The sequence below is a fragment of the Crocodylus siamensis genome, chromosome 2 (assembly GCF_052110815.1).
Source record: "Crocodylus siamensis isolate JL-2025a chromosome 2, ASM5211081v1, whole genome shotgun sequence".
Classification (NCBI taxonomy): Eukaryota; Metazoa; Chordata; order Crocodylia; family Crocodylidae; genus Crocodylus; species Crocodylus siamensis.
In genome coordinates, this window is record NC_143396.1 from 112,702,506 (window position 1) to 112,729,728 (window position 27,223).

The window sequence follows — 27,223 nt, forward strand, 5'->3', positions numbered from 1 at the left end:
GCCAGCAAAGCCAACAGCACCTTGCCATGCATCCGAAGATCCATCTCAAGCTGGTCCAGAGAGGTGATACTCCCCCTCTGCACGACATTGGTCAGGCCACAGTTGGAGTATTGTGTTCAGTTCTGGGCACTGCACTTTAAGAAGGATGTGGCCAGCCTTGAGAGGGTTTAGAGGAGGGCCACCCGCTTGGTTGGAGAGCAACAGGACAAGCCCTATGAGGAGAGGCTGAGGGACCTGAACCTGTTCAACCTCAGCAAGCAGAGGCTATGGGGGGATTTGATGGCTGCCTACAAACTCATTAGGGGAGATCAGCAGCAAATAGGTAGGGTTCTTTTCCCCCCTGCAGCACCTGGGTTGATGAGGAACAATGGCCGGAAGTTAGAGATTAGGAGGCACTTTTTCACTATTATGGTGGCTAGGATCTGGAACCAACTTCCTAGGGAAGTGGTCTTCGCTCCTACCTTGGGTAAATTCAAAAAGATGTTGGATGAATACCTGTCTGGGGTTGTGTGATCCCAGCATGTGCTCCGGCTAGTGGCGGGGGGTTAGACTAGATGATCTGTTTGGGTCCCTTCTGACCCCTAACTAGTATGAAACAATGTAACTATGAAACATGGTTTCAGACCCTTTGTTGCATTGGACAGAGAAGGGTGTTCAAAGAGCAACTGGTCAAAGGAAAAAATGTAAGAATTGTACCTGTTTTAGAGTTGTTCAAATCCAATGGAGATAAACAGTAAATAAAAAAAAAATCTAAATGAGTTCAGTCTGATTTTATGTAAACTAATATGCACATCTTTAAAAACTCTACCTGCTTTGTGCTAAATGAAACCATTTATGGTAATTTCAGTAAAAAATCCAAGTTTGAATTAATCTGAAAGTTGGGCTATTCTGTCACCCACAAAGAAGGTCTCTCTAGGTTAGGGTTGTGACAGACTGAAGGAATGCAGTGGGGGAAGTATCATTGCCACTGCTTCTGCTTTATTTTTCCGTGGAAAAATAAATATAAGAGTTTATGTCTCCAAGGCTGTCAGTTTTTTCCACTTGAAAAGAAAAATAAAAATCAACCACATGTTCAAACTGGTCCTAATTATTACAGACTAGGCTTCCTATGTTCTTTCTAGATCATCTTTCCCCACCAAACTTGTTCTACAAAATATTTCTTGCATTAAATGACAGTAAGAACTTTGTTGTATGATTTGTACTTTGTACTAAGATGGCCTACTTTACACACAAAACTGGTACTATTCTATAGATTGAATAGGCTTTGCAGCTCTGTGAACCATGACATGTTCAAGTGTTAGTTTGTAAATTGAGAGTGGCATATCCAGTATAAGAATAGTAGTATGTGTAACCTCTAGCATTTTACATCTTATTTCCCCCCCTCAGGTTCTCCTGCCCTTACTGGCACTGGAACTATTGCTGTCACGGTGGATGATGTCAATGACAATGTCCCCACGTTTGCCTTTAATATGTACTCCACCACTATTCCAGAAGATGCACCCACAGGGACAGACATTTTGCTAGTAAATTCCTCGGATGCCGATGCTTCAGTTAATGCAGTTATCAGGTATGGCCTTGTCTATTGCTATATTTAATACTGTGTGGTGCATTGCTTTAGGATGAATGGCTTTCCTGCTGTTTATCACCAACACTCCAGAAGTACTTGAAACACAAAAGAATGGTGATTTGTGTGGACTAACCATATTTTGGGAAACCTAGCGTTTTTAATAAATATGTAGGGTGGTAACATGGATACGCAGAACTGTAAATTTTATTTAAAAATCTGCCAAGTTAAAAGCAAATAAAATTTAATTCTGCCCTACATTTGCTAATTTTTAAAATCTGGCTGTCTACATACACATAGAAAATATGAATAAATATGTGGTGTGAACTCTATAAGTTGGAGTATTGTATGCAATCATATAGGTCAAAAAAATGAAAATGACTGGGACTGTCCCTGGTGAAAAGGAACAGGCAAAAAATTTGTCACCTAAGAGATTTGTATAGCCTTTAAAAAAAGATGAATGGTACACTTAATGGGATCATTTCAGCCCTGAGCTTCAGATTAAATGAGATGTAATTAGATATAAAGTTTGTAAACTTGTAATTAAGAATTTGTAAAGTATTTCTGTGCATTGCGGTGGAAATTATTAGAGAAATTTTATTTGAGAGACTGACAAGACTGATGCATTTAAATTTGGTGTTTTTTGAATTTGAGTAGGATTTACATTTCACCATTCCTATTATAGTATTGTAGGACTCTTAAGTAAGTTCTGATTTCATGCCATATTTTAAACCTAGTTTGAAAACTAGTTACACTTTATATCAGTGGTGCCCAACCTTTTTGGTCTTTGGGCCTGATCCATCGCATTGTGCCAACCCAGTCAGGGTTGATGCAGCCATGCGGGAATATGCATCAAGCTGTGGCTGGGTCATTGCCACACAACTGCGTCAGGCCCCTGCTCAGTCCAGCTACACAGGAAGAAGCTCAATCTATTTGAGCTCTCCCAGCCTGGATGGGGCTGAGCCAGCCATGGGAGGCTTTGAAATTTGGCTGCAGGGGGTCAGTAGCAGTGTTAATTGCCACCACTTCCCCCACTCCCACACACCATCAAATTTAAGGAGTTGTGGGATACCTGTGAGCCAATTTATGGGTTCTCTGTGGGTGAGGTCTAGCCTGCAGGCTGGGGAGTTGAGCACCCCTGCTTTACAGGACCGATGTATAATATCATGTCTGAAAGGTAGATTCATGATACTAATTTTAATCATTTCTATATTAATATGTTTCTATATTAATTAGCAGTTAAAATGCCATCCAAGGTACATCTCTTCACTACAGCAGATGCTGCAAGCCATCGAAAGTTGAGTAAGTTGTAGATGCAGAAATACCATTGCCCATCTTGCAGTCCCATTCATTTCTGTTCATGTGGCAAACACTTTTGGCTTATTGCCAACACACTTTTGGTTTCATTGAACAAATCCGCATCTATCTACTGCCTTTAGACAGACAAATATACAAAAACAACACAAGGCAAAAAGTAAGTTGTTTTATCCCATTCAGAAACCTGATATAAAGGCAGGGTTTGGCATTGTTGCTTTATGTGCCAAATGACTTGTACAACTCAGCTTACACATTTCTTAACTGCGGAAAATTTCTACTGTTGGGCACTGGCAATAACCAGTTTCAGAGACAAGAGTAATGAAGATGTTAAGTGGAAGTGACAAGCTAAACATTACCCACTGAGAGTTGTTTTGTTGTTAATGGAATGCAAAGCAGTCTGGTATTACTTATTAATCAGTCTGTGCTATTCATGAAGGCTAGTAGGTAATCCCTTCCCACTAAACTTTTGTGAATACAAACACTTATATCGCTGTTCCTTTAAATGCACAGGAGGCTGATAAAATATAAGTTCCTTTAAATCAGGAGTGGGCAATTATTTTGGGCAGAGGGCTGCTTACTGAGTTTTGGCAAGTCATCGAGTGCTGCATGACAGGCAGCCAGGGGCAGATAAATATTAATTTTATAAAATTTTTAGGGGCCCCATGGGCCAGATAGAATGGCTTGGCAGGCCACATCCGGCCCCTGGGCAGCATTTTGCCCACCCCTGCTTTAAATGCATAGGAGGCTTCACTTCATCCACTTTTGTTCTTCCATCTACCTTTTTCCTCCAAAGAGCAAAGAAAATAATTGTGATCATAAATAGAAAAAATGAATCCAGAAATATGAAGTGGAAAGGTAAACTTGTACAAAATAGTGTAGTATTTCCTTTCTTACTTGCTTGAGATCTGGAATAGGAATTTAAGTTGACACCTGTAAAACCTTGAAAGACATCTAAGCTTAACATTTATTAAATTGTGCATCAGTAAAGCTTTTAATTCCATATTAATAATATGCAATATTATTCCAAGCAACATTATTCCAAGAAAAAAGTTTTGGAAAACCTCTTTAGTTTATAGAAAGGATCTTTACAAAGAACAGATGATTGTAGTGTTTATATCTCATGAGGAGAAATTATCAGAGTGCTTTTTGGGACTCTTTAAAGCAATGGAAAAGTGCTTTGGAAAACTTGATTTTCAGCTGTTATAATTTCATTCTCTATTGTTAGTACAAAGCACAATAGTAAAGAGAAATGTCTCTTTCAAATGTAGCCATATATATATGTATGTGTATATATATACACACACACATGCACATTTTTACAGTGTTGAGGGTTTTCATTTGGTTTTCTTTCTCTCTCTTTTTTTTTTTTAGTCTTAGGGAAGACTTTGCTTTCCTTGGATATAATTTGTCTAAATTTAGCATCCAGAATAACACAAATATTAATTTTGTGTACAATTAAACTATGACTGGTATTACAAACCTAAGAGAAGATATCCAAGGCTATATATAATTTGCTGATTTTCAAAGATATTGTGCATTCAAGACTCTTATTCAATTTTGTTTGAGATGCTTAACACCTGTGAAAATCAAAGCATAAATTTCAGACTGATATGTCAAATTCTGAGTCATGATTTCTATATGAAACCAAAAACTTTACCAAATTCTTCAAGAAATGGATAAAACTTGGCAAAGATACTTACCCACATTCACCTATATTCTTCTCTCTCCAATTTGCTATAACAGTGTCTACCCCATCACTAAAAAGAATTCATTCACATACACAATTACCACAGTCACATATAGTCTAGAAAAGAAACCCCAAATTTAATGCATATTAGACACAAAAGTAATTCTAAGACAGAAAGCAGGACTTTGTGACATGATTGCCTGAAAAGGAGGCCATGGGAAGAAGTATATGTAGTAATATTGTTTTGTTTTGTTGTATTGCTACATAATTGGAGGTATAGTTAAATTGTCAAAAGTTTCTTCCTGGCTTGCAATGAAAAGGTTATTGCACGTGAGAGCTCAACAGCCAGTTTTCAAAGAGATGAGGTTTGTAACCCCCATGCCTTGTAAATTATGACAGCAGAAACTTAGAATAAAATAAAAGTAGAGGCTTCTTGTAGATTAGGACATAAGTGAGCCAGCAGCAACCCCGCCCCAGCCTAACACCTTTAAATTGTCACAACTTCATTAGCTTAATGTAGAACTGCCTTCTTGCCATGCCTGTCTTCCCTTGGTACATTTACACTATTAGAGAATTTCCTTCCAACGGTGGAGTTTCTTTGATGTCATCATGCAGACAGAATCTGAACCTTTTGACCATCCTGAGTAGTACAAAAGGCATGGAAGTTAATCATAATCCACCCAGTAGATTCTCAAGTGTTTTAGTCCAAGAATGGGACAAGCTACATCCATTTTGCCATGAAATGTACTTTATGGAAATAATACCCATATTCTTTCAAATAAATATATGAAACAGTGCCCCAGTTGACCCTACATATGCACTAAGGGTCAGATTTCAATTGGATCTTTTCACACCAAAAAGGAATTCAGATAGAATTTAGCCACCTGGTTCAAACCACGGCTTAGGCAGAGTTTAGCTACCTGAGTTTCAGAGTGATTCAAATTTGCCCTTCCATCAGCCACAATGCTCAGCTGTTGTTTCTATTTAGAACTGCAGAGTTCCTTAAGCATCTACAATGAACCTTTTGTTCTTGATTAAAAGTGATTCTGATGTTGCACTTAACTCTCCCTTCTGAGTTTCATAACGATTCAAAGTGTTGCTGTTATGCACCTGACTTCAACCAAAGTCCAGTGGGTAGACTATAGCTAGTTGGCATTGACAGGATTGAATTCAGTTAAAAATAGTAGTGGTGGAGCATCCTTTGCCCAGTGGCCTAATTGTTTTAGCACACACTTGGGAAGAAAGAGCCATAAATTATAGGCCCTCCTCACCCTAATGGTATTCAGTCCTACCCTTACAACTTCCCAGAAAAATGCCCGAATTAATAGGTTATGCCAGAGGTCAAATTCAGCCCATCTCCCAGGATGGATCTGGACCACAGGGTTCCTTGCAGGCTGCAGCTGGTTGCAGAAGCATTAGTGTGAGTGGTAGTGATGGTGACAGGCTGAATGGCAGCAGGGCAAGTGGTGGCAGAGGGCAAGTGGCAGTGGTACATGTCACTGTCTGATTCACACCCCCAACCAATGCCCACCCCAACAAGGCCATTTAGCACTGAATTCTGTAGCAGGTCCCAAATTCCCAGTCCTGACCCATGAGTTGGAAGAAATGGGCCACATCCAGCTTTTGGGCCATATGTTTGACAGCGCGGGACTATAGGATGGACTATGTGAGGGTGCTCTCAGTCCTATCTGTTGAAGCTGAGCCAAACAGCAAAGAACCTCTCTTGGTATTGATACCTCTTGGTTTCAAGCTTTCTGAACAGCACTTTAGAGATGCCTCCTGCTCCCCATTCTGTGCACAGAATCTGAATTGCTCTTAGCATCCTCTCAATTGTCTTTATAGGCATGTAAGGGTGAGAGTATGCATTATAATTTGGTCATGTTAAGAGCATTGAAAAGTTGAGGGCGCTTACAGAAGTTACGTTTTTTGTGCAATGAGGTCCCTGAAAGTGTTCTACAGCTGTAACAAAACAAATGCTCACAGCTGCAGAGCGCTTTTAAAATGGCCAGTCCTGTGAAAAATTAACCCTTGTTAAATCAGCTATTCCCTGAATGTGCACTAGGGCAGAGTGACTTCAGGAACTTGTGTTCAAGTTGTCTGTAAGGGTTAATTTTGGGCAATTCTGCCCGCATCCCATGCACCTTTGTGGGGCTGGTCTGGTGCTTGCATGGGCAAGCACAAGCCAAGCCTCACCCCAGGGTTCATGGAGATCCCGAGTCCCCACCAGCAAAAGCCAAACATCTGTTAAGGTTTATCATGCTTGTAATTTTAAGTTCTTTGTGTAAAGCACAAAAGTTACAGTGTGATCAGAAGCACCTGGAAGGCACTTCTGTAAATGTCCCAAATGATCATTAAGACTCATTAACAAGTTTTAAGTACCCTTTAGACTTGTTAAAGTTACACCACTTCAGGTAAGCATCATCTTTTGAGCTGTGCTACCTAGCTTGAGTTAAATTCTGGGTATTCACCTGACACAAAACCACCAATCTGCAGTCCTCCAGTATCCCAGGAGGCACTCCTCCCAGGTGAACTAGCTGTCATCTAGGACTCTGTAGCTCTGGACTAACAGCTGGGAACAGCTGGGCAAAAGTGACTGGGGAGATAGGGTGACCGGCGAGGGAGGGAAAAGGGGTGAAAGGAGAAGGATAGCCTGGGGGAAGAGAGGGGGGTTGGTGGGTGGGGAGTTGCTAGACAGTTGCCTCCTCTGATCTGATTGCCCTCTTCATCCCTACATCACTTCCCTGCCACCCCAATTGCCTTCTCTGCCCCTTCTTGCCCCATCCACCTATGGATCACTGTCTTGCTACCTGGATCAACCTAAGAGTGGTGGAGATGCTGGTGGAGGAATTCCCTCTCCCTCCCTTCTCCTGGAGTCCTTACAGACCATGTTGCCTCTGTGTATCCAGATCAACGACCTGCCAGGTCCAGTAACTGAGGCAGAAGGAAAAGGGTGGCAGTGGTGGTTGTATCCAGGTGCAGGGAGCCCAGGTTCAGGCTGGGAAGGGGAACTGCTCCATCCCCAACTGTTGCTGCCACTGCTACTCTTGGGCTAACTGGGGTGGCAGAACAGGAGTTGGGGTCAATTGAGGAGTCAATGTGTGTGTGTGTGGCAGGGGGGCATGATCCAGGGTTGGAGGGATCAATTATGTGGTGGCATTTGGGGGTTGATGGAGGGCAGTGGGGCAATATGGGGAGTGGGGGGAACAATTTAAGTGGGATGGAGGGGCCTCAACCCCCCCCCCATCTCCTCCCTGGCTTGTATTAGAGAGCCAGAAAGTAGGACAAACATGGAGCAGACTTGAAGTTGCTAGCCTGACTTTTGATAAGTGGCAGGTCTGAGCAGTGCACATTAGAGACAGTATTAACCCTGAATGTGGAATTGATCACTAGGATTAGTTACCCTTAACACAGACTAACATTTCTGAGAATTAGCACCTGCTGACTCTAAAGTATAATCTCACTCTAACTCGCAATGAATTGCCATTCAGGAGCACAATGTCTAATACGCATTCCAACACCTAATTGTTGGTAACCTAGAGAACCAATGTGAATTTACACCTACACCTGACTTAGTGGGGTTCCCCAAAGACAAGCCCTTGTGCCTCTTGGGTATACAGAATACTGCTAAGGATAAGGGAGCTATGCGTAAGTAGATATGCCTGTCTGTGTGGAGTTAGTTGCGGGATTAGGGTGATGCTTTATAAATAAATTGCATATTCTTTTAGTATTTAAATTAGCAAAGAACAAACATTTTAGGGAATGATGTGGCAGTATTTCATAACACCAATCCTGTTGAATTTTTCATATCCTTTGACCCCCACCCCCCTTTTTCTCTTTGCTTCACTGTTGTAGATATAAAACCCTGTGAGATGCTAATTTTTAAAAGGGTCCTGGCCTCTGGCATTTGCACCTTCTTGAGGTTTTGCAGATTCTGAGTTTGGTAAATTATAGAACACAATACAATTCATATTTGTTTTGATTGCAGGCTGATCATTTCAGGGACTCTAACTTATTGTATGCTTGTAGAAAACTTTGCACAATGAGACCCCACCTGTTTTTTGGCCTTTATGTGCAGCTACAATAAAAAGAAATATAAGTTAAACAAATATGATTCTGCCACTTTTTCAGAAGTGTGGTAATTAGACACATAAGAGTTTATCAGCAGAGCCAGGTGGCAGAACAGTCTACTTGTTGCAAATAATGAATTGCCTTTATTTTTTGTAAATGTGTTTGCCCTGAAACATACTTGTGCTATTCTGTTAATTTTGATGGAGTTTTGGAGATCCAGTTCAGTGTAAATGATGGTCCACTATATTTTCAAATATACGTTATTGTTACTGTCTGTAAAAATCCATTTTTGCTCTTTTTAATGCAAAAATGTGTATTATTGTTCTGTATGTATATTTGGTAGAAATAAAGCGCGGAACGGGATGCTGTTGAGAACATTATGTTCTTTCTTAATGTGTTAGTAGGAGTTAAGAGACAATAAGATTTGGGGTAGAAAATCACCTCTCTGTATGCATATGTATCTTGTAATTTAGTAAAACTGTCTTCACCTAAGCCCTTGTATGAGCTCCCTGCATAAGGATAAATTTAAGCCCTAGTTGAACATCTCTTTAGTCAGTAAATAATTGCATATGGCTATCATGTTAAATAATAATTAACAGTTATGAATATGCCCAGAGCATTGTGTGGTGGTTAATGAGTGACTGAGAAAGTTTGTTGCTATTAGCTATAGCTAGCTAGCAATTTTGTAGGAAATGCCCCTGGCCTATGTCATTATTTCTGTCATAACCCATTTTGATTTAAAATCAGTAGCAAAACTAATGCTTCTCTTTATTTTTCATAGCACCATGCTACTTCGAAATACTTATACAGTTTCTTAGCTTAAACAGTACTACTGCTACTGGTTTCTCAGTCATTTCTGGAGATACAGTGGTCATTACTATCATCTTTCTTGTATTTTTATTGGGGTTACAATAACGATCAGTGCAGTGATGTATTTGAACTTTTTTTTTCTTTTCATTTTGGAAAAATGTCCCATATCTAATCACTTGGACAGTGGGTATCACCTTGCCACCTGAAAAAAAAACAGCATTTTTTTTTCATAATGCATCAGTATTTCTTTTGAAAACAAAAATCTGAGATAGCTGTATAAGCAGTCTAACACAAATGAATAGTATTAACTGGGAACCTGGCCTGTATGGTGAGCTGGAGCAAAATGGACACTCAAATCCTGGTTTATCATATACAAAAGGCTAAAGGAAGAATTTTACTCCTAGTTACTTTTTATTAATATCAAATCAATTTCTCACAATTCTAGCTGAATTATTCTGGATTAAAATTGGTATCATTAAAAGTAAAAGCAGATTAAAAACTCATATTACTGTGAAAGGAGTATTTATTTTATTTTAGAAATCCTTACTCATATTTACAAATACTCTATTTACAATTTGCATATTTACTGTGCTGGATTTCAGTTTTATCAGATTAGTTAGGGCCAGATTCTATTCCATTTACTAGATATCTAAGTGTAATCCTGTCCTGTTCCAATCCATGAAAAAAAAAATGATGTGTGTCCTTTTAGGATATGGACAAGTATTATGGACAGGCTGAGGAACTGGACTTATTAAGTCTGAGGAAAAGAAGACTGAGGGGGATTTAATAGCAGCTTTTGCTACCTGCAAGAGGGCTCCAGAGAGGATGGAGCTAGACTGTTCTTAGTGGTGGGAGATGACAGAGCAAAGAACTGTCTCAACTTGCAGTAAGGAAGTTTAGATTAGATATTATGAAAACCTTTCTCACCAGGAGGGTAGTAAAGCACTGGAACAGGTCACCCAGAGAGGTGATGGAATCTCCATCCTTGGAGGTTTTTAAGATCCAGCTAAACAAAGCCTTGGCTGGGATGATCTACTTGGGGACAGTCCTGCTTTGCGAGGGAGGTTGACTAAATCAGCGCTTCTCAACCCATGGGTCACAACCCAAAGGTGGGTCACAAAAATATATGAAAGGGTTGCAAACAAATTTTAAAAATGGGTTCTCCTTTAAAGGAGGCAAACATGGGAAACTCTGACTTGTCTCTTGCAGGCTTACAGAATTTCACCTTGTGAGGGGCTTCCTGGGGTTCCTCATGCCCCTGCCACACACACCCTGCCCCATATATCCCCTCCCCATACGTACACTGTGGGGCTGGAGCCTGGTGGCAGTGGGTTGGGAGTGAGGGGCACTGGGTCGGGACTGACCACTGATGTTTACAAGTGGGTCCTAGTACAAAAAAGGTTGAGAACCACTGGCCTAGATGACCTCCTGAGGTCTCTTCCAACCCTAACTTTCTATGATTCTGTGATTACATTCTAGCAGGAGAAATGCCTTCCTTTCAACCAGGAAGATCTCACCTGCACAGTTCACACAAGAAGAAATGCCTGTAGATTCCCACTGCTCCACTTCTCCTGGAGACTGGGAACAATGGTGTGGGTAAAATGTTCCCCTGCCACCAGACTAGGATGACCCAGTAATTTGCCCGAAATTTGCAGTACTAGAAATGAATGCCTGTCCATAGCCCATGTCACACTATTACCTTAAGCCTTAAGACTGTCACAAAACCAGCAAGCTGGAGGAGGACCCATCAGCCTTTTGCATTAATTATTTTTCAGGGTCTTGAGGAGGATGGAATAGGATGACACTGACATGCATAAGTTCACTTAGATGCCTAATAAGTAGAACAGGATCTGGCCATTTATTTTGTTAACACAGTGAAATCTGAATAATAGACCATCTTTTGACCCATAAAAGAGATGAAGTTTTCTGCATCTTTCTTAGAGATAATGCCTCTTGTACTGTCCAGCACAATTGTACAATGTGAGGGAGTTACTACTTTTGGGAACAAAACTTGTGGAAATGAGGCAGTGTTAGCCAGGCCTGACATATGCTATTCTAAACATCTTAACTAATTTTAATTATCTTCTGTAACAAGATGTCTGTCTTATGAGAATACTAATGGAAAATGTTTTCTCCCTTTTTTGTCTTTTGAACAGTTACAAGCTAATTGGTGGCAATTCACAGTTCACAATCAACCCATCAACGGGACAAATTATCACTAGTGCACTATTAGATAGAGAGACAAAGGAGAATTACACGTTGGTAGTTGTGGCCAGCGATGGTGGTTTCCCCAGGACTCTTTCCAGTTCCACCAGTGTACTTGTCAGTGTTGCTGATGTAAATGACAATCCTCCTAAATTTCAGCACCATCCTTATGTCACCCATATTCCATCACCTACAACTTCAGGTAAATCTCTAAAAGCAGTGCTGTTGTTGCATTGGCTAATACAGATATGCAAATAAACAATAAATCATTTCAAAAATATATGTTTAAAATTTTTTTCCTGTAACTATTTTACAGCATTTGTCATCTTGCTGATAATTAATAAAGACAAGATGTAGCATTTGACATTAGTAACTATAATGTTTTCTTTAGTGTATCCTTCTCTTTATAGCCCAAGTAATCTTAAGCTATTTTGAAAGTCATTAATGCAAGGTATTTCAGAAAAGTTGATGTTCTTATTTTGCTTTTTGTTATTTCACAGCATTGATTTTTATAAGATAATGTCCTTAAACACCTTTGAAGATGAAAAGTACTATAAATGCTGGTTTATTCAGAAAAACATACAGGGTAGTCAATGGAACATTTCTTATTGACCTCACAAATAAATTCAATCATGCAAACCTCTATGGTTAAAAAGTCACTTTTTTTTCAAGCTATGATATACTCAATCTGAAAACTTCAGTACTGAAGTTCCTTGCAATAGCAAATTTGCTTTTGGTATAAAAATATAGGAATGTTAGTTGACCTAAAAAATTTTTGCATGTTCTCTAAAGTATAATATACACTCTTAAAATGATAAATCCCCTTTTTACTGGGGTTATTATTTGGAGAGGCTGAAGAAAACACTCTGTTCGATCACTCTGGGCCCTACAGTCATCATAACTTTCCTTTTTGCTCCCCACAGTGGCCCTTTATGCTGCTAAAGTGATGTAAAGGAGCTTTACTTTAAATGATAATCAAGGTCTCAGTTTTCAGAGAAAAAAAAAATTTAATTTAATTTAAGAGTAAGGGGCAATATCTTCCATTTATCTCTTTGGAAAGCTCCCCTCCATAGGTAAAAGTTCTTCTCTTCTCTTCTCTTCTCGCTCTTTCGCTCTTTCTCTCTGAGAAGGCTCTAGAAATATTTCATGAATCAGAAATCTTACTGATTTTAAAGTTGAATTATTATATTTTAATTTCAATACACTATTACAAGATAATATAATATATTTTATATTATTTTATTATGATTTTTATATTCTACATTGTATTTTAATTATAATTATACTTTTGATTTTCTGGAATCTTCTAAAAAGTCAAATCTCATTCTCACCTGATGATGCTTTGTATGCTTGAAGTCCACATTTTCTCTCTCAGCATAGGATTGGATTTCTTGCTCATTCAGTTTGTTCAAACAAATGTGGCAAGTATGTAAATCAGAAGTGCAAAAGCATAAAATGTTTAATTTTTCATTAATAGTTTACATTTAAAAGATGGGTACTTTTGGAATTTATTCAGTATGAAAAGTTCACATCAGTCTTTAATTTTAGAGTGTCATGAGGAGACATAAATAATGCATGTCTAATTAGTGAGTTTATTGAGTTCTTTACAACCTCTTGTAAAGGCACTGGAATATAGACGGATGGAGTTAATTCCAAAAGTCTTTAAGTTATGTGCCTTTGAAATGATATATTAAAAAACTGATTAATATAACCATTTCAGAAGCACCCTATTTAACTAAGATCACTAACACATAGACTTCTTTCTGAGAATTTATTTTCATACTTTTATGCAGGCTACATATTAATTTAGCCAAAATAATGTGCTGCCAAATTTATCCAGGCTAGACTAGCATCTGTCTGGGATGCTTTAAATAGAGAATATCCCACCTAGAGCAAGGGATGGACTAGAAGATCTTTTGAGGTCCCTTCCAGCCTCATTACTCCATTAATTTTATTTTTTTTTTAAGTTACAAAGCCTTCTATAATTAAAAAAAGGAAAAAAGTTTTAATATTTACTCTGACTTTTTATATCAAATAAATTTACGTAAAGTATTTATTTTTCAAATATCCCAAAATTGATCATTCATGTGGCACATTTCAATTAAAAGGAAAATGTCTTAACTCCTCTAAACAGGGAAAATAGCCCTTGACAATATTTTTATTGGCAGTCATAATACTGCTTTGCTGCAAACTGATATTGAATCTCCAAGACAGTTGTGTATATTCTTGTGCTATGTTTACTTCAAAGTAGCCTTAGTTTATATTTTGAGAGGATGATACAACCTGATTTCTTTAATGTCTCGTCGAGTTTACAAAATAAACAAGAGGAGGGTTATGACAATTTAATGTGCTTAACAAAAGCTGAACTCTTGATTTTTCTTGCACTCTTGTCACTCTCAAGTATTCCAGTTGTTCATCTAGCAATTTCTCCCTTTAGGATACAAAATGTTACACTTTGACACATAGTGACAAGAAATAACGCTTTAAGGAACACTGTCAAAGCCATTTCTGTCCAAAAAAGTGGATTTTGCTTGCAGAGTTGGGAAAAGAAAATCCATATAGAAAACTGTTGAGAGCCAAGCTTCAGCGCTAGTTTTGAAAAAAAGGAGTCCCAGCATACTAGTCACATAATACCTTCAGAAGAATGTATACATGACTCTAATGCCTGTGCACACATTGGATTTGCATTTACTGAGAAATATGTTCATGTGAAACCCTAAACTGTACACATGATTTGGAGTAGTGGCATACACATTTTGAAAGGCTGGATATGCAAGACATATAAAAGATTGCTTAATAATTTAAAATATTATCTAGTAGCATGCAACCATTAGACTTTGAGTTTTCACATCATCTTATGTTGTGAATACTACAGAAAAATTATGGTAAAGTTTCAAAAAGATAAATCCTACTTACTGATGCGGTGTTTTGTATACATGTATACATATATGACCACATATACATATGCACACAGAAATTTCTGTACATATGTTTAAAAATGTTTCAATGCAATTACCTATTTGTCAGGTACAAATCATGTCTTTTTGTGATCACTCAGAATGGCCTTCAGTTGGTGAACATTTAGTCTGATATTTATTAATACTGTAGGTAAAAAAAAGATTATTTTTTTACAACCACATATAAGAAAATATAACACAGCTGGTCCACATAATTTCCCTGTGCCTCACTGAAAAATTACCTTCATTTGTCCTATTTTTATTGCTGAAGATTACGAATAATCTTGTCATTGTTCTCCTTGCAGGTTCATTTGTGTTTGCCGTAACAGTTACAGATGCTGATTCTGGACCCAATGCTGAGCTTCATTATTCCCTCAGGGGAAAGAACTCTGAAAAATTCCACATTGACCCAACAAGAGGAGCAATTATGGCTGCTGACTCGCTGACGGGTGATTCTGAAGTGACTTTTTCTGTTCATGTGAAAGATGGTGGACTGTATCCGAAGACAGATTCGACTACTGTAACTGTGAGGTTCATGAATAAAGCACAGTTCCCTCAAGTTCAAGCAGAACAACACACTTTCATGTTCCCTGAAAACCAAGCAATTGGTACCCTTGTCACCACTGTTTCTGGGTCTTCATCTAGAGGAGGTTCCTTGTCTTACTACATTGCTAGTGGTAATCTGGGCAACACCTTCCAGATAGACCAGCTAACAGGGCAGTTCTCTATTTGTCAATCTTTGGATTTTGAAGCTATACAGAAATTTGTGGTTTGGATCGAGGCCAGAGATATGGGCTTTCCTCCTTTCTCCTCTTATGAAAAACTAGAAATAACCGTGGTGGATGTCAATGATAATGCACCAGAGTTTGAGCAAGATCCGTTCATTGCTGAAATAATAGAGAATCTTTCACCGCGCAAAATACTGACTGTCACTGCTGTGGACAAGGACAGTGGCCCAAATGCACAGTTGAATTATGAAATAATTGATGGCAATAAAGAAAACAGTTTCACTATCAATCGGGCTACTGGTGAAATCAAAAGCGTCAGACCTTTAGACAGGGAAAGGCTAGCCCAGTACATGCTAACCATAAAAGCTTTTGATAAAGGTACCCCTCTTCAGAGCACAACAGTCAAAGTTATTGTTAATATTTTGGATGAGAATGATAATGCTCCCAGGTTTTCTCAGATATTCAGCGCTTCTGTACCTGAAAACGCACCTTTAGGTTATACAGTTACACGAGTCACAACTTCAGATGAAGATATTGGTGTGAATGCCATCAGCCGGTACTCCATAAGGGATCCAAGCCTTCCATTTGTCATAAATCCAAGTACAGGAGATATTACAGTCAGCAGGCCTCTAAACAGAGAAGATACAGACCGCTATAGAATAAGAGTTTCTGCACACGATTCTGGGTGGACAGTAAGCACAGATGTGACCATCTTTGTGACAGATGTCAATGATAATGCCCCACGATTCACAAAACCATCCTATTACCTAGAGTGCCCTGAGCTTACTGAAGTTGGTTTAAAGGTAACTCAGGTTTCAGCAACCGATCCCGATGAAGGATTTAATGGCCAAATCTTCTACTTCATAAAATCTCAGTCTGAGTTCTTCCGAATCAATGCTACCAGTGGGGAGATTTTCAATAAGCAGTATTTAAAGTATCAGAATTCCAGTGGTTCAAGCAATTTCAATATCAACAGGCACAGTTTCATAGTTACTTCTTCAGATCGAGGTAGTCCTCCTTTGCTAAGTGAGACAACAGTCACAATCAACATAGTGGATAGCAATGACAATGCACCACGGTTTCTTGCTAGCAAATATTTTACGCCTGTGACTAAAAATGTAGGAATTGGTACCAACTTAATTAAAGTCACTGCAGTTGATGACAAAGACTTTGGACTGAATTCTGAAGTGGGATACTTTATTTCTAATGAAAACAACACCAATAAATTTAAGCTAGATAGCAGAACTGGCTGGATTTCTGTGGCATCTTCACTAATGGCTGATCTGAATCAAGACTTTCTGATTAAGGTAAAAGCTAAGGATAAAGGTAATCCCCCACTTTCAGCAGAAGTGACAGTTGAAATAGTTATAACCGAGGAGAACTATCACACACCTGTGTTCTCTCAAAGCCACATGAGTATTACTATCCCTGAAAGTCATGCTGTTGGAGCTATTGTCAGGACTGTATCAGCAAGGGATAGGGATGCTGCTATGAATGGATTAATCAAATATAATATATCTTCAGGAAATGAGGCTGGTATCTTTTCTATTAATACATCAACTGGGGCATTGACTCTTGCCAAATCACTTGATTATGAGCTATACCAAAAGCATGAGATAATTGTTAGTGCTACAGATGGAGGATGGGTAGCTAGAACAGGTTACTGTACTGTCACAGTTAATGTTATTGATGTAAATGATAATTCTCCAGCTTTCAGCCCAGAAGACTACTTCCCTAATGTATTAGAAAATGCTCCAAGTGGAACAACTGTTATCCGTCTAAATGCAACTGATGCTGATTCTGGACCTAATGCTGTGATTGCATATGCAATTCAGTCATCAGATAGTGACCTCTTTGTCATTGATCCCAACACAGGAATTATCACCACACAAGGCTTTTTAGATTACGAAACAAAGCAAAGTTACCATCTAACTGTGAAGGCTTTTAACGTTCCAGATGAGGAAAGATGCAGTTTTGCAAGTGTCAACATCCAGTTGGAAGGAACAAATGAATATGTGCCACGTTTTGTGTCCAAGCTTTACTATTTTGAAGTCTCTGAAGCAGCCTCTAGAGGAACAGTTGTAGGAGAAGTCTTTGCAAGTGACCGTGATATGGGAAGTGATGGAGAAGTCCACTATCTTATTTTTGGCAATAGCAGAAAGAAGGGTTTCCAGATTGATGGGAGGAGTGGTCAGATTTATGTGTCAGGTCCTCTTGACAGGGAAAAGGAAGAGCGTATCTCTTTGAAAGTTCTTGCAAAAAATTTTGGGAGCATTCGTGGTGCAGATATAGATGAAGTAATTGTTAATATCACTATATTGGATGCTAATGACCCTCCCGTTTTTAGTCTGGAGGTCTACAATATACAAATCAGTGAAGGTGTTCCTCCAGGTACCCATGTCACATTTGTAAGTGCATTTGATTCAGACTCTGTCCCTAGCTGGAGCAGGTTCTCCTACTTTATTGGTTCTGGAAATGACAATGGTGCCTTTTCCATTAACCCACAGACAGGACAAGTTACTGTAACAGCAGAATTGGATCGAGAAACGTTACCTGTGTACAATCTGACTGTCTTAGCAATTGATTCAGGATCTCCATCAGCTACAGGAAGTGCCTCTTTATTGGTAACTTTGGAAGATATCAATGATAATGGACCTACCCTGTCTACAAGCCAAGGGGAAGTAATGGAAAATAATCGTGCAGGAACACTTGTGATGACACTTCAGTCATCGGACCCTGATCTCCCACCAAATCAAGGCCCCTTCTCCTACTACTTGCTCAGTACAGGCCCAGCAACCAGTTATTTCAGTCTTAGCACTGCAGGAGTATTGACCACAACTAGAGAGATTGACAGAGAACAAATTAGCGACTTCTTCTTGTCGGTGATTACTAGGGACTCTGGCATTCCTCAGATGTCTTCCACAGGAACCGTACAAATAAAAGTAGTAGACCAAAATGACAACCCATCACAACCTAGAACAGTAGAAATCTTTGTTCACTATTATGGCAACCTGTTCCCTGGTGGTATTTTAGGCAAAGTAAAACCACAGGACCCAGATGTGTTAGACAGCTTCCATTGTTCTCTTACTTCAGGGGTTACAAGCCTCTTTAATATTCCCGGGGGTACATGTGACCTCAATTCCCAGGCAAGATCCACAGATGGAACATTTGATCTGACAGTCCTTAGCAATGATGGGTTACATAGTGCAGTTACTAGCAGTGTTAGAGTTTTCTTTGCAGGGTTCAATAATGGCACAATTGACAACAGCATCCTTCTTCGCCTAAGTGTGCATACTGTGAAGGATTTTCTGACCAATCACTATCTTCACTTCCTTCGTATTGCCAATTCACAGCTAACTGGATTAGGAACTGCTGTGCAGCTCTATGGAGTCTATGAAGACAGTAACAGGACTTTTCTGATGGCAGCTGTGAAACGAAACAATAATCTGTATGTGAATCCCAGTGGTGTGGCTACTTTCTTTGAGAGCATCAAAGAAATCCTTTTCCAGCAGAGTGGAGTACGGATAGAATCTGTGGATCATGATTCATGCATACAAAACCCTTGTCAAAATGGAGGAAGCTGCTTGAGAAGGCTAGCTGTGAGTCCTGCTTTAAAGAGCCATGAGAGCATTCCAGTAATCATCATGGCAAATGAACCTCTCCAGCCCTTTGTGTGCAGATGCTTGCCAGGATATGATGGGAATTTGTGTGAAACTGACATTGATGAATGCCTCCCATCCCCCTGCCACAACAACGGGACTTGTCACAACTTGGTGGGTGGATTCTCATGCAGTTGTCCCGATGGCTTCACTGGAATGGCCTGTGAGAGAGATATCAATGAGTGTCTTTCCAGTCCTTGTAAAAATGGTGCCATCTGCCAGAACTTCCCGGGGAGCTTCAACTGTGTTTGCAAAACTGGTTATACAGGTATGATCTACTTCTCCTTCTGGAATTAGAGCCTACTGAAAACACAAAGAGGGCAGAGTTGGGGTTTGGCTTGGTTTAGTTTTCTTAGATACATTTCAATCAGATATGTTTCACCTGTGTTTATCCGTCTTAATGAGTGTTCAAAATAAGCAGAGGAATAATCCAAAGTAAAATGCTAACAGGAAAGAAAACAAGGTGCAAGCAGCAGTATTGATGTTATTTTTCTCTTCTTAGCAACTGTTATCAGACTGGTCCCTGTTAGCAAAGGGGAGATATGTTATTTATTAAATATGCTACAACCAGTTTTCAAAAAATAGCACCTCATGTGATAAGAGCTAAACAGACAAGTGGGAAAAGTCAGTCTTTGCCTCCATATTTCTTATAGTCATGTAGGAATATAAGGTGAAGGGCAAGGGAAAGGAAACAGCATATAAGTAAAATGACTGGGAAAGAAGCACGTGCATGAGCATGCTCCATGCTTCGTATATGTGTTGGGTTTGTATAATATAATATCATTCAATATAAATGAGTGTTGTATTCCTACTACAGCTAAGAATGTTCTCTGATATTTGTAAAATATTTACATTGGTCAGTACTTAAAAGTAAAAAAATACATGTATTTCTCCTTAAAACAGTAGGTAGCAAATTTAATTATCAGTGTTGTGCTCTGAATTGCCATGTGCGAAAATCTCAGTTTATTTACTAATTGGCATAGGCAGAGTGCTGCAGAAGGATTAAATTCTGTCTGCTCTGTGTAAACGGGAGTCACTGGGCCTAGAGACTATGGGCCATTTTAGGTATCAACAGGTTCAGAACATAAACCCTTCAAGACCTTCCCCAGTTTCAAAACAGGGAGCATGAGTATTTGGACTTTCATACAGAGATGGGCAGAGTACCCACCCAGCTATGACATCTAATTAAAGCTTTGCACCTTTTGGTTTGTCCACTTTAAGTTCTTTTAGCATGATTCTGACAGCCTTGCAATCCTCTTTATTATTTAGTCTGTGATTAAAGAAAGTGCCCCTATTCACAGCATAACTCAAATAAGCATACCAATTTAAGCACATGCTCAACATCTCTTTGAAGTTATCTGTACAAGTGCCATTCTGAATGGGGACAGATCTGAAACTTGCAGTTATAGTCTGCCCTGAGTTAGATTTACAGCATACATGACCACATATGGTCCCTGTGCTGATACGACTTATTCTAGATGTGTTAGTATACATGAGCATCAGTACTTAGTTTATATACGTTTGACTATCTGAGGAATGTAAATGCCAGCCAAGTTTGTTTTTCTTTTCTTTTTGAAGGATGGAAAATTGAGTTTTTATTTGAACTTTAAAAGAAAATCTTAAACTTTTTAACACATGTATTAGTTGGCACTTTCATTAGCAAATAACCTAGATTTTAAAGTATAGGTGGAAAAATATATTAAGAAATTGTTTTCTCTATCATATTTGCATTTAAGGATAGTTTCTGAACCCCAAAAGAGAACTATTTTGTTTCAGGCTTATGATGGATAGAGTTACATTCAGTATAATTATTGACCCTGACTCACCACTGCTTTGGAACTGCAAAAGTATAATATGGGAGTATCACAGTACTGACTCAGGCCCAGTATATCGTGACCTCTGAATAAAGCAAAAGCTCTGACGTGACTATTTTAATATCTATTCCCTGTCTAGTGGGAAAAGAAAACCACAGGTTTACAATTAAGGTTTTCTTGGATATCAGGAGATCTCACTCATACGCAGACAGTAATCTTGGAAGAATTCTAGGAGAATAACCACAACAGAGGAATTTGATTTTTTTTTTTTCTATACAGAAGTGTGAATCTGAATTGCTTGATAGCATGATATTTAAAGAAAGTCTGAACAGTCCTAACCATTGCTTATGACTACTTTCTGCAGACATATCAAAGGAAAACTAATGAGACATAAATTAAAAGATTTACTCAGTATGTCTCTCTAAGGGAATGTTATTATGAATTAATGTGATTGAGACTGTAATATCAACAGTTGAGTTGAAATTTTATCATAATAGTCTCCAAAATTGAAACCTTTTCCTTAATATACCTTCCTATATTACCTAACATACACCCTACTTAAATAATGTTATTTCTGTTTATCATATATCCATTTTGTATTAGTGTTCAAATTCTTCAGACCAAATTGTATTAGGCATTGCACAAAGAACTAGGAAGTTCCTGCTCTATGAAGTTTGCTATCTAGGTAGAGACATGAGAGAGAAGACATTATGCAAGTTTACAAGGTAGTGTAAACTTTACTAGGTATTTAGTTTTGCCTTGGGTTTTCTGGGGGTGCAAGCATATTGCTTCCTGTTCTTCCCACCAAACAGTAGCCTTTGCCAGATAGCTGAAATGAAAGGTTTAGCTAGACTGGTGGTCTTGATACCAGAAGACTTCTCAGCTTTACCATTTCCTGTTGTTATTGTCTAGCTTTGCACCTCTTCTCTTACTGGCTCGTAACTTTTCAGGTCTAACACTGTACCACATGACTGGAGGAGGTGAGGGGTTATTCTTGGGAGCCATGTGGCTTATTGTAGCTTAGTCTTGCATAGTTAAGTGAGAGGAGTGGCTCTGAGCCTTACGCCTTACCTCTTGTCCCTCTGTAGCTTGTCTTCTGCTTACCTCTTTTATTCCCAAAATCCTGAGGGGTGGGATATATTGGATTTTATGCTCCATGTAGCTGGAATACAAAGGGGATAATAACAGAATAGTCAATGTAACATGCATGAAAATTTGATAATGTGTCTTCTAACAGGAAGATTCATTTGAAAACAAGAAAGGAGCTTTTCTTTTTTCTTAAATGGGATAAATATAAAAGATACCATGTAGCTTATTGCAAAAAAACACAAGTTCAGCTGTTTCATTTACAGCATAGCTATGACAGTTGACATGTTTAATACAAAAGTTTTCTTCATATAGAAGATATTCATGTGATCGTTTGTATTAACACCATCATTAAACTGCAAAGCCTCAGGGTCACTAGCAATTAGTGTTAATTGACTACCAATTCTAATTAAGTTAATGATTTAGGATTTTATTTCACATGGAAATAGTACATTAGATTATTTTGCCAAGAGCATGGCAAAATAATTCCAGCATGTCCATCTTCTGTAAATCTTTAAGTCATTAACATCAAAGGATAAACAGAAATATGCTTGCTGTTACCGTAAAGCAAAAATGGTTTGCTAACTCTAGGAGGAGACTGTACTGTCTGCCCATAACATGTAATTGAAAAGTTAATGAAAAGTTCAGATAATATTTCTGGGATTAATGCTGTATCTTAGAGTTCAGCCCTTATTGAATGTCAGGTAAATGTGACATTTGTCCTGCATTACAGCTACATAAGATAATTTAAATTAAGAACATTGAATAGTTTGAATACTTTCATATAGTCTAAGCTGCTTTTCCATCCCTGTTGTCATGGATGGAACATTGTGTTCAGTTATATTCTGTTTAGAACTCAGCACAAATACTTCTCAAATAGAGAAATAGTTACTTAGACATTTTTAGATTTAAGTATCTAAATTCAATATATCAACTAGCCATTGAGGAACCATATAATGCTAAATTGATAAATTGATATCTCTTTCTTGCTGGTTAGCAGTTAGAATTAAATGTTGCTCGCATGTCTGGGGACTAATTAGGTGCAACAGAAAACAAAAGTCACAAAAGTTTTTAATCAGTAAAGCAAAATGGGACTGAAGTTTGATATCAGTAATGTTCATGAGATAATTTGTTCACAACAAATTGCTAAGTAAATACAGCCCCTTTTGTGCCTGCAAATTATTTACAAACTTCTCATGAATTCTTTAAAAATTATTCCAAACATTACCCAAATATTTTATGCAAACAATTGTCATCATCTGGACTGTTGGAGAATCATTGCTTTACACCAGAGGCCAGCACCCTTTTACAAATGACAGGCTGAATTGATGCAGCTTGCTCGAGAGTCGGCCACTGTGTGACCCATCTGCTGGTGCCACATGCTGCCAATCTCTATCCCTATGGCTGTATACCACTGATCACCTCCATTGCCAACTATTGCCAGACTTAATCAACTCTTCACAGGCCAGATCACATTGTTTTTCAGGTCCTATCTGGTCTGCATGCTGCAGATTGCTGACCTGTCTTAGACTGTTGGCTATATGTCATTTGTATAGTGATACTGTACTCCTAAATCATAGAATCATAGAAAATTACGGTTGGAAGGGACCTATGGGGGTCATCTAGGCCAACCCCCTGCTCAAAGCAGGACCATTCCCAACTAGATCATCCCAGCCAATGCTTTGTCAAGACAGGCCTCAAAAACCTCCAGGGATAGAGATTGTATCACATGATACAAGATGCATGCATCTGATTGCCAACGTATCAATGCAAAGAGGAATCATGTGTGAGAGTAGTCCTGTTTTCCTTAAATATTCCTAATTACAAATAAATTTAGAAGTATTTGAGGTAAGATTGCTATGCTGATCTAACAAAGAAAGGCCAAAAGGATTTTTTCATGAATGCACTCTGTGTGCTTAAGTTGAAGAGAAGCAGCCAAAATTCTTTTCACCTTCCCCCTACCTATAGGGAGATGAGTAATTCCATTTTAAATGCAAAGTAGAGAAAATCAGTATAATTTGGTGTTCCTTGTGTATAGCTTTGATGGCTGCTCCAGAAATTAAAATACCATATCTCATAATTGAATTTGCATGCACTGTAAAAAGACACTACTTCTGTGTGGATATTAGTGTTTTCTGACACAGACCTTCTGTTCACTGTAAATTAGAGTTCATGAGCTGTAGATCTTTATAATGGCTTACCTCAAGACAGAGAGGATAGTCTTACTTTTATTTGATTTATTATGTTTTGTCAGCTGCATTTCACTTCATCACACCATAGAGGTAATTTAGCTCATTCGACTGAATATCATTATAAAGACAGATTACCTCAGAGCAACATCATTACAGTTTAAACAATCAGTTATAATTATGTCTATTAATGATGATCAGGTTTTGTTTTTAAAAGAATTGTGTTCTAAAAGGAATATACCCTGTGATTTCCAGTAGCTTGCCTGCCCTTCCTATGAACCTTTCATTTCCTGTTTTCTGAGCCTCATTATGTTGAAGAAATGTAGATTTGCTAAACTGTCTCAAATTCAAAATTAAAGTAATAAAGGAATCAGATTAAAAGATGGACGTATAGAGCCATGAAAAGTATGTATACCTCCGAAATTAGCCAATATCTGACTCCAGAGCTTTCAGTATGTATCCTAGTTATATTTTTATTGCAAATAGTTTTCTGTATAGCAATTTGAAATATGATCTCGATGCCTGTGACCTTTGATCCTGACTGTATTAGCTTCACCTGACCTTTGTATATTAGTTACTGCTATTCCTAATTAATCACCATCTTTCTAGGAGTTTCTGTCAAGAAACTTTCCATGCTCAAATTGAGGGTTCTGTGAGCCTGACACCTGTATCATCCACTGACCAGTGGCATTGGAGATGGCTTCCCAGTTAAAGTTGTGCTGTAACCTGAGCAAAAAAGGAGGACTATATCTTTCATATTTGCACAATTTACAATGTTCCTTTTTCATGTAGTTGGTAGTCTCAGTGTCTTGAGGTACCTGCACTATATAACCCAGTAATATAAACACCACAGTAATATAAACACCACTTCAAACTTCAAGCATGTACACTTCAGTCTCTGAAATTTTGCAAGTAAATGCATAAAAGTTGCTTTCTTTGTTCATCATTGCCAAGAAAATCCCAAAATTAAGCTCAGATGTTTGACTGCTTTCTTTTGCTTATACTACAAAGAACGACATAGAAATCTCCTGTTTTCTGATAACTTGGTCGTCAGTTCTTTCCCTGTTTATTCCCTCCCCCAGCCTTATCAGTAACAAAGGGTCGCAGAAGGGATGGAGAGTGGAGACGAGGGGGCAGTTGAAACTAGGTTTGTCAGTGAGCTGGAGCCAGAAGGATAAGGACTCACCCTGATAAACTTCCTGTGGTGCATCAGCAGGCAGACCGCAGGAAGTCAGTGATGGACTAGGATTTAGCTGCTGATCTTAGCTGTTTGAAAGACAAGCGCTGGATGTTAGAAGCCATAGGTGGTGAGAGAAAGCATAAAAATTAGCACCAAGTTCTGGGTAATAGAACCAGAGCATGCAGTTTGAAATTAGAGTTGTGTACTACACCTCTGTTCCTAACTCCTTATGCCAGATCCCTAACTCCAGCATCCATCCTAACTCCATTAAGATGATCAGAAATAAATTGTCCCTTTTCCCTTTTTTATAATAATTGATTTTAATATTTAAATAGGGCTGCCCATTGTTTAACCATGATGATTTGAGCTTCTGGGCAGTCAAGAAGAATCTGAGGGCTTGAAAAGGGGAATAAACATGGAGTGTTGGATAACTTATCTGTATATAGCTTTGCTTCTTCGAGTTTGTTTTGGTATAATATAGGTTGTAGTAATCAGAATTATAAGTTAATAAACACTGTGCTTATGGGAAAAAGTATAAATATGCTAACCTGACATGTAGTCATCTAATGCCTTACAGCCATGCTCCCTATGACTTGCATCACCTCTTGGTTTTGAAAAACCATTGGTTCTTCTCCTGCATATTTTGATTTGATAACCTAAAGCACTTAACTTGCATAATTGAAATTATTCTCTATTATCCTCTATCAAATAAAAAAATGATCCCCAGCTATTACAGATAACAGATTCTAGTCTAATTTAGTAATCTATCAAAAGGTGAATTCTAAGGACTCAAACATTTGTAAAGGTAATATTTGGGCAATGTGTATAATACCAGGTCATAATTCACCTAAGTAAAATAATGTTCTCAGTCACCAGAACTATTTGGGTCTCATGCTACTGGTTTTCAAGCAGTGAAATTTTGTGAGATGTGGCTTCAGAAATATCTAAAACCAAACAGGTCTACGAGTATATATGTCTTCTCATTAAAGTTATTGGAAGCATCTCTAAGCAAGGCAATGGAACTTTGCACTTAAATCCAGATGGAATTAGTGTGCAGTTTCTCACAAGTAATCCTGTTGAAGTGAATGAATTTACTCAGATATTTAACTGCTCACCACTACTATAAGGGAAAGGCTCACAGCGTAGTCGTTCCACCCCCATCCCATGCACATTTGTTGTTTTCCATGAACAGTTCTGTTTTAAACTCATCAGATAAAACAGCTGAGTCTTTGAGTATAAGTGCATTATCAGCTTTCACTGCTGAATTTTATCCCAGGCAGAATAGGCAAATTATAAACTTCTCCCCGCAAACTCAGATTTGGATAGCAGAATTGAAATGTTTAGTCACTTTACTGCAGCCGTAATTCATATAAGAGTTACCCATCAGTTTAAAGCTTAAATCAGGAAATTCTATGCTTATACAGCTGTTTGCAGATGTTATTAACAGTCAAAGCTCTAGCTTTAGCTCTAGCTCTAGCTGTAGCCCAGTAAAGAGTCGATAGGGAAAGCATGCTATATGTTTGACAGTACTTCTATTTAGATCAGTGTTTCTCAACCTTTTTAGTCTCAAAATACCCCCTTCATTTTTGATGGTTTTTGAATTACAGAAAAATAACAGCAGTTATCCTGTTGCAAGAACTCAGAAAAAACCACTGCAGGTCAGAATGTTTTTAATATTCTGGAACCCTGTTTGAAATCTCTGGGTTTATCTTTTGAATCCTGTTTGCATACCTATACTTGGCATCACATTACAACCTTGAAAAGATCTCAAGGCCATGGCACCCTGGTTGAGAAACACTGATAAAGGCCAGGTATAGATATTACACTTTTGCTGGTGTAAGTGATTGAAACCTGCCTATACCCATAACAGAACATAAATTCATCACACAAAACTGGTCTGTCCCCTAACAGAACAGAAGTTTGGCATAGATAGATTAGTTTTAAAATGGTGGAACCCAG

At 38.4% G+C, this 27,223-nt stretch overlaps 1 protein-coding gene across 1 annotated transcript in view; it reads left to right on the forward strand.

Annotated features, from left to right (window-relative positions):
- FAT4 (FAT atypical cadherin 4) overlaps positions 1–27,223 on the forward strand; it is a 241,366-nt gene that overhangs the window by 178,300 nt on the left and 35,843 nt on the right. The window contains exons 8-10 of the mRNA XM_090034521.1: positions 1,387–1,567; positions 11,603–11,853; positions 14,914–19,263. Coding sequence (XP_089890647.1) covers positions 1,387–1,567; positions 11,603–11,853; positions 14,914–19,263 — 4,782 coding nt within the window. The remainder of the gene's footprint in view (positions 1–1,386; positions 1,568–11,602; positions 11,854–14,913; positions 19,264–27,223) is intronic.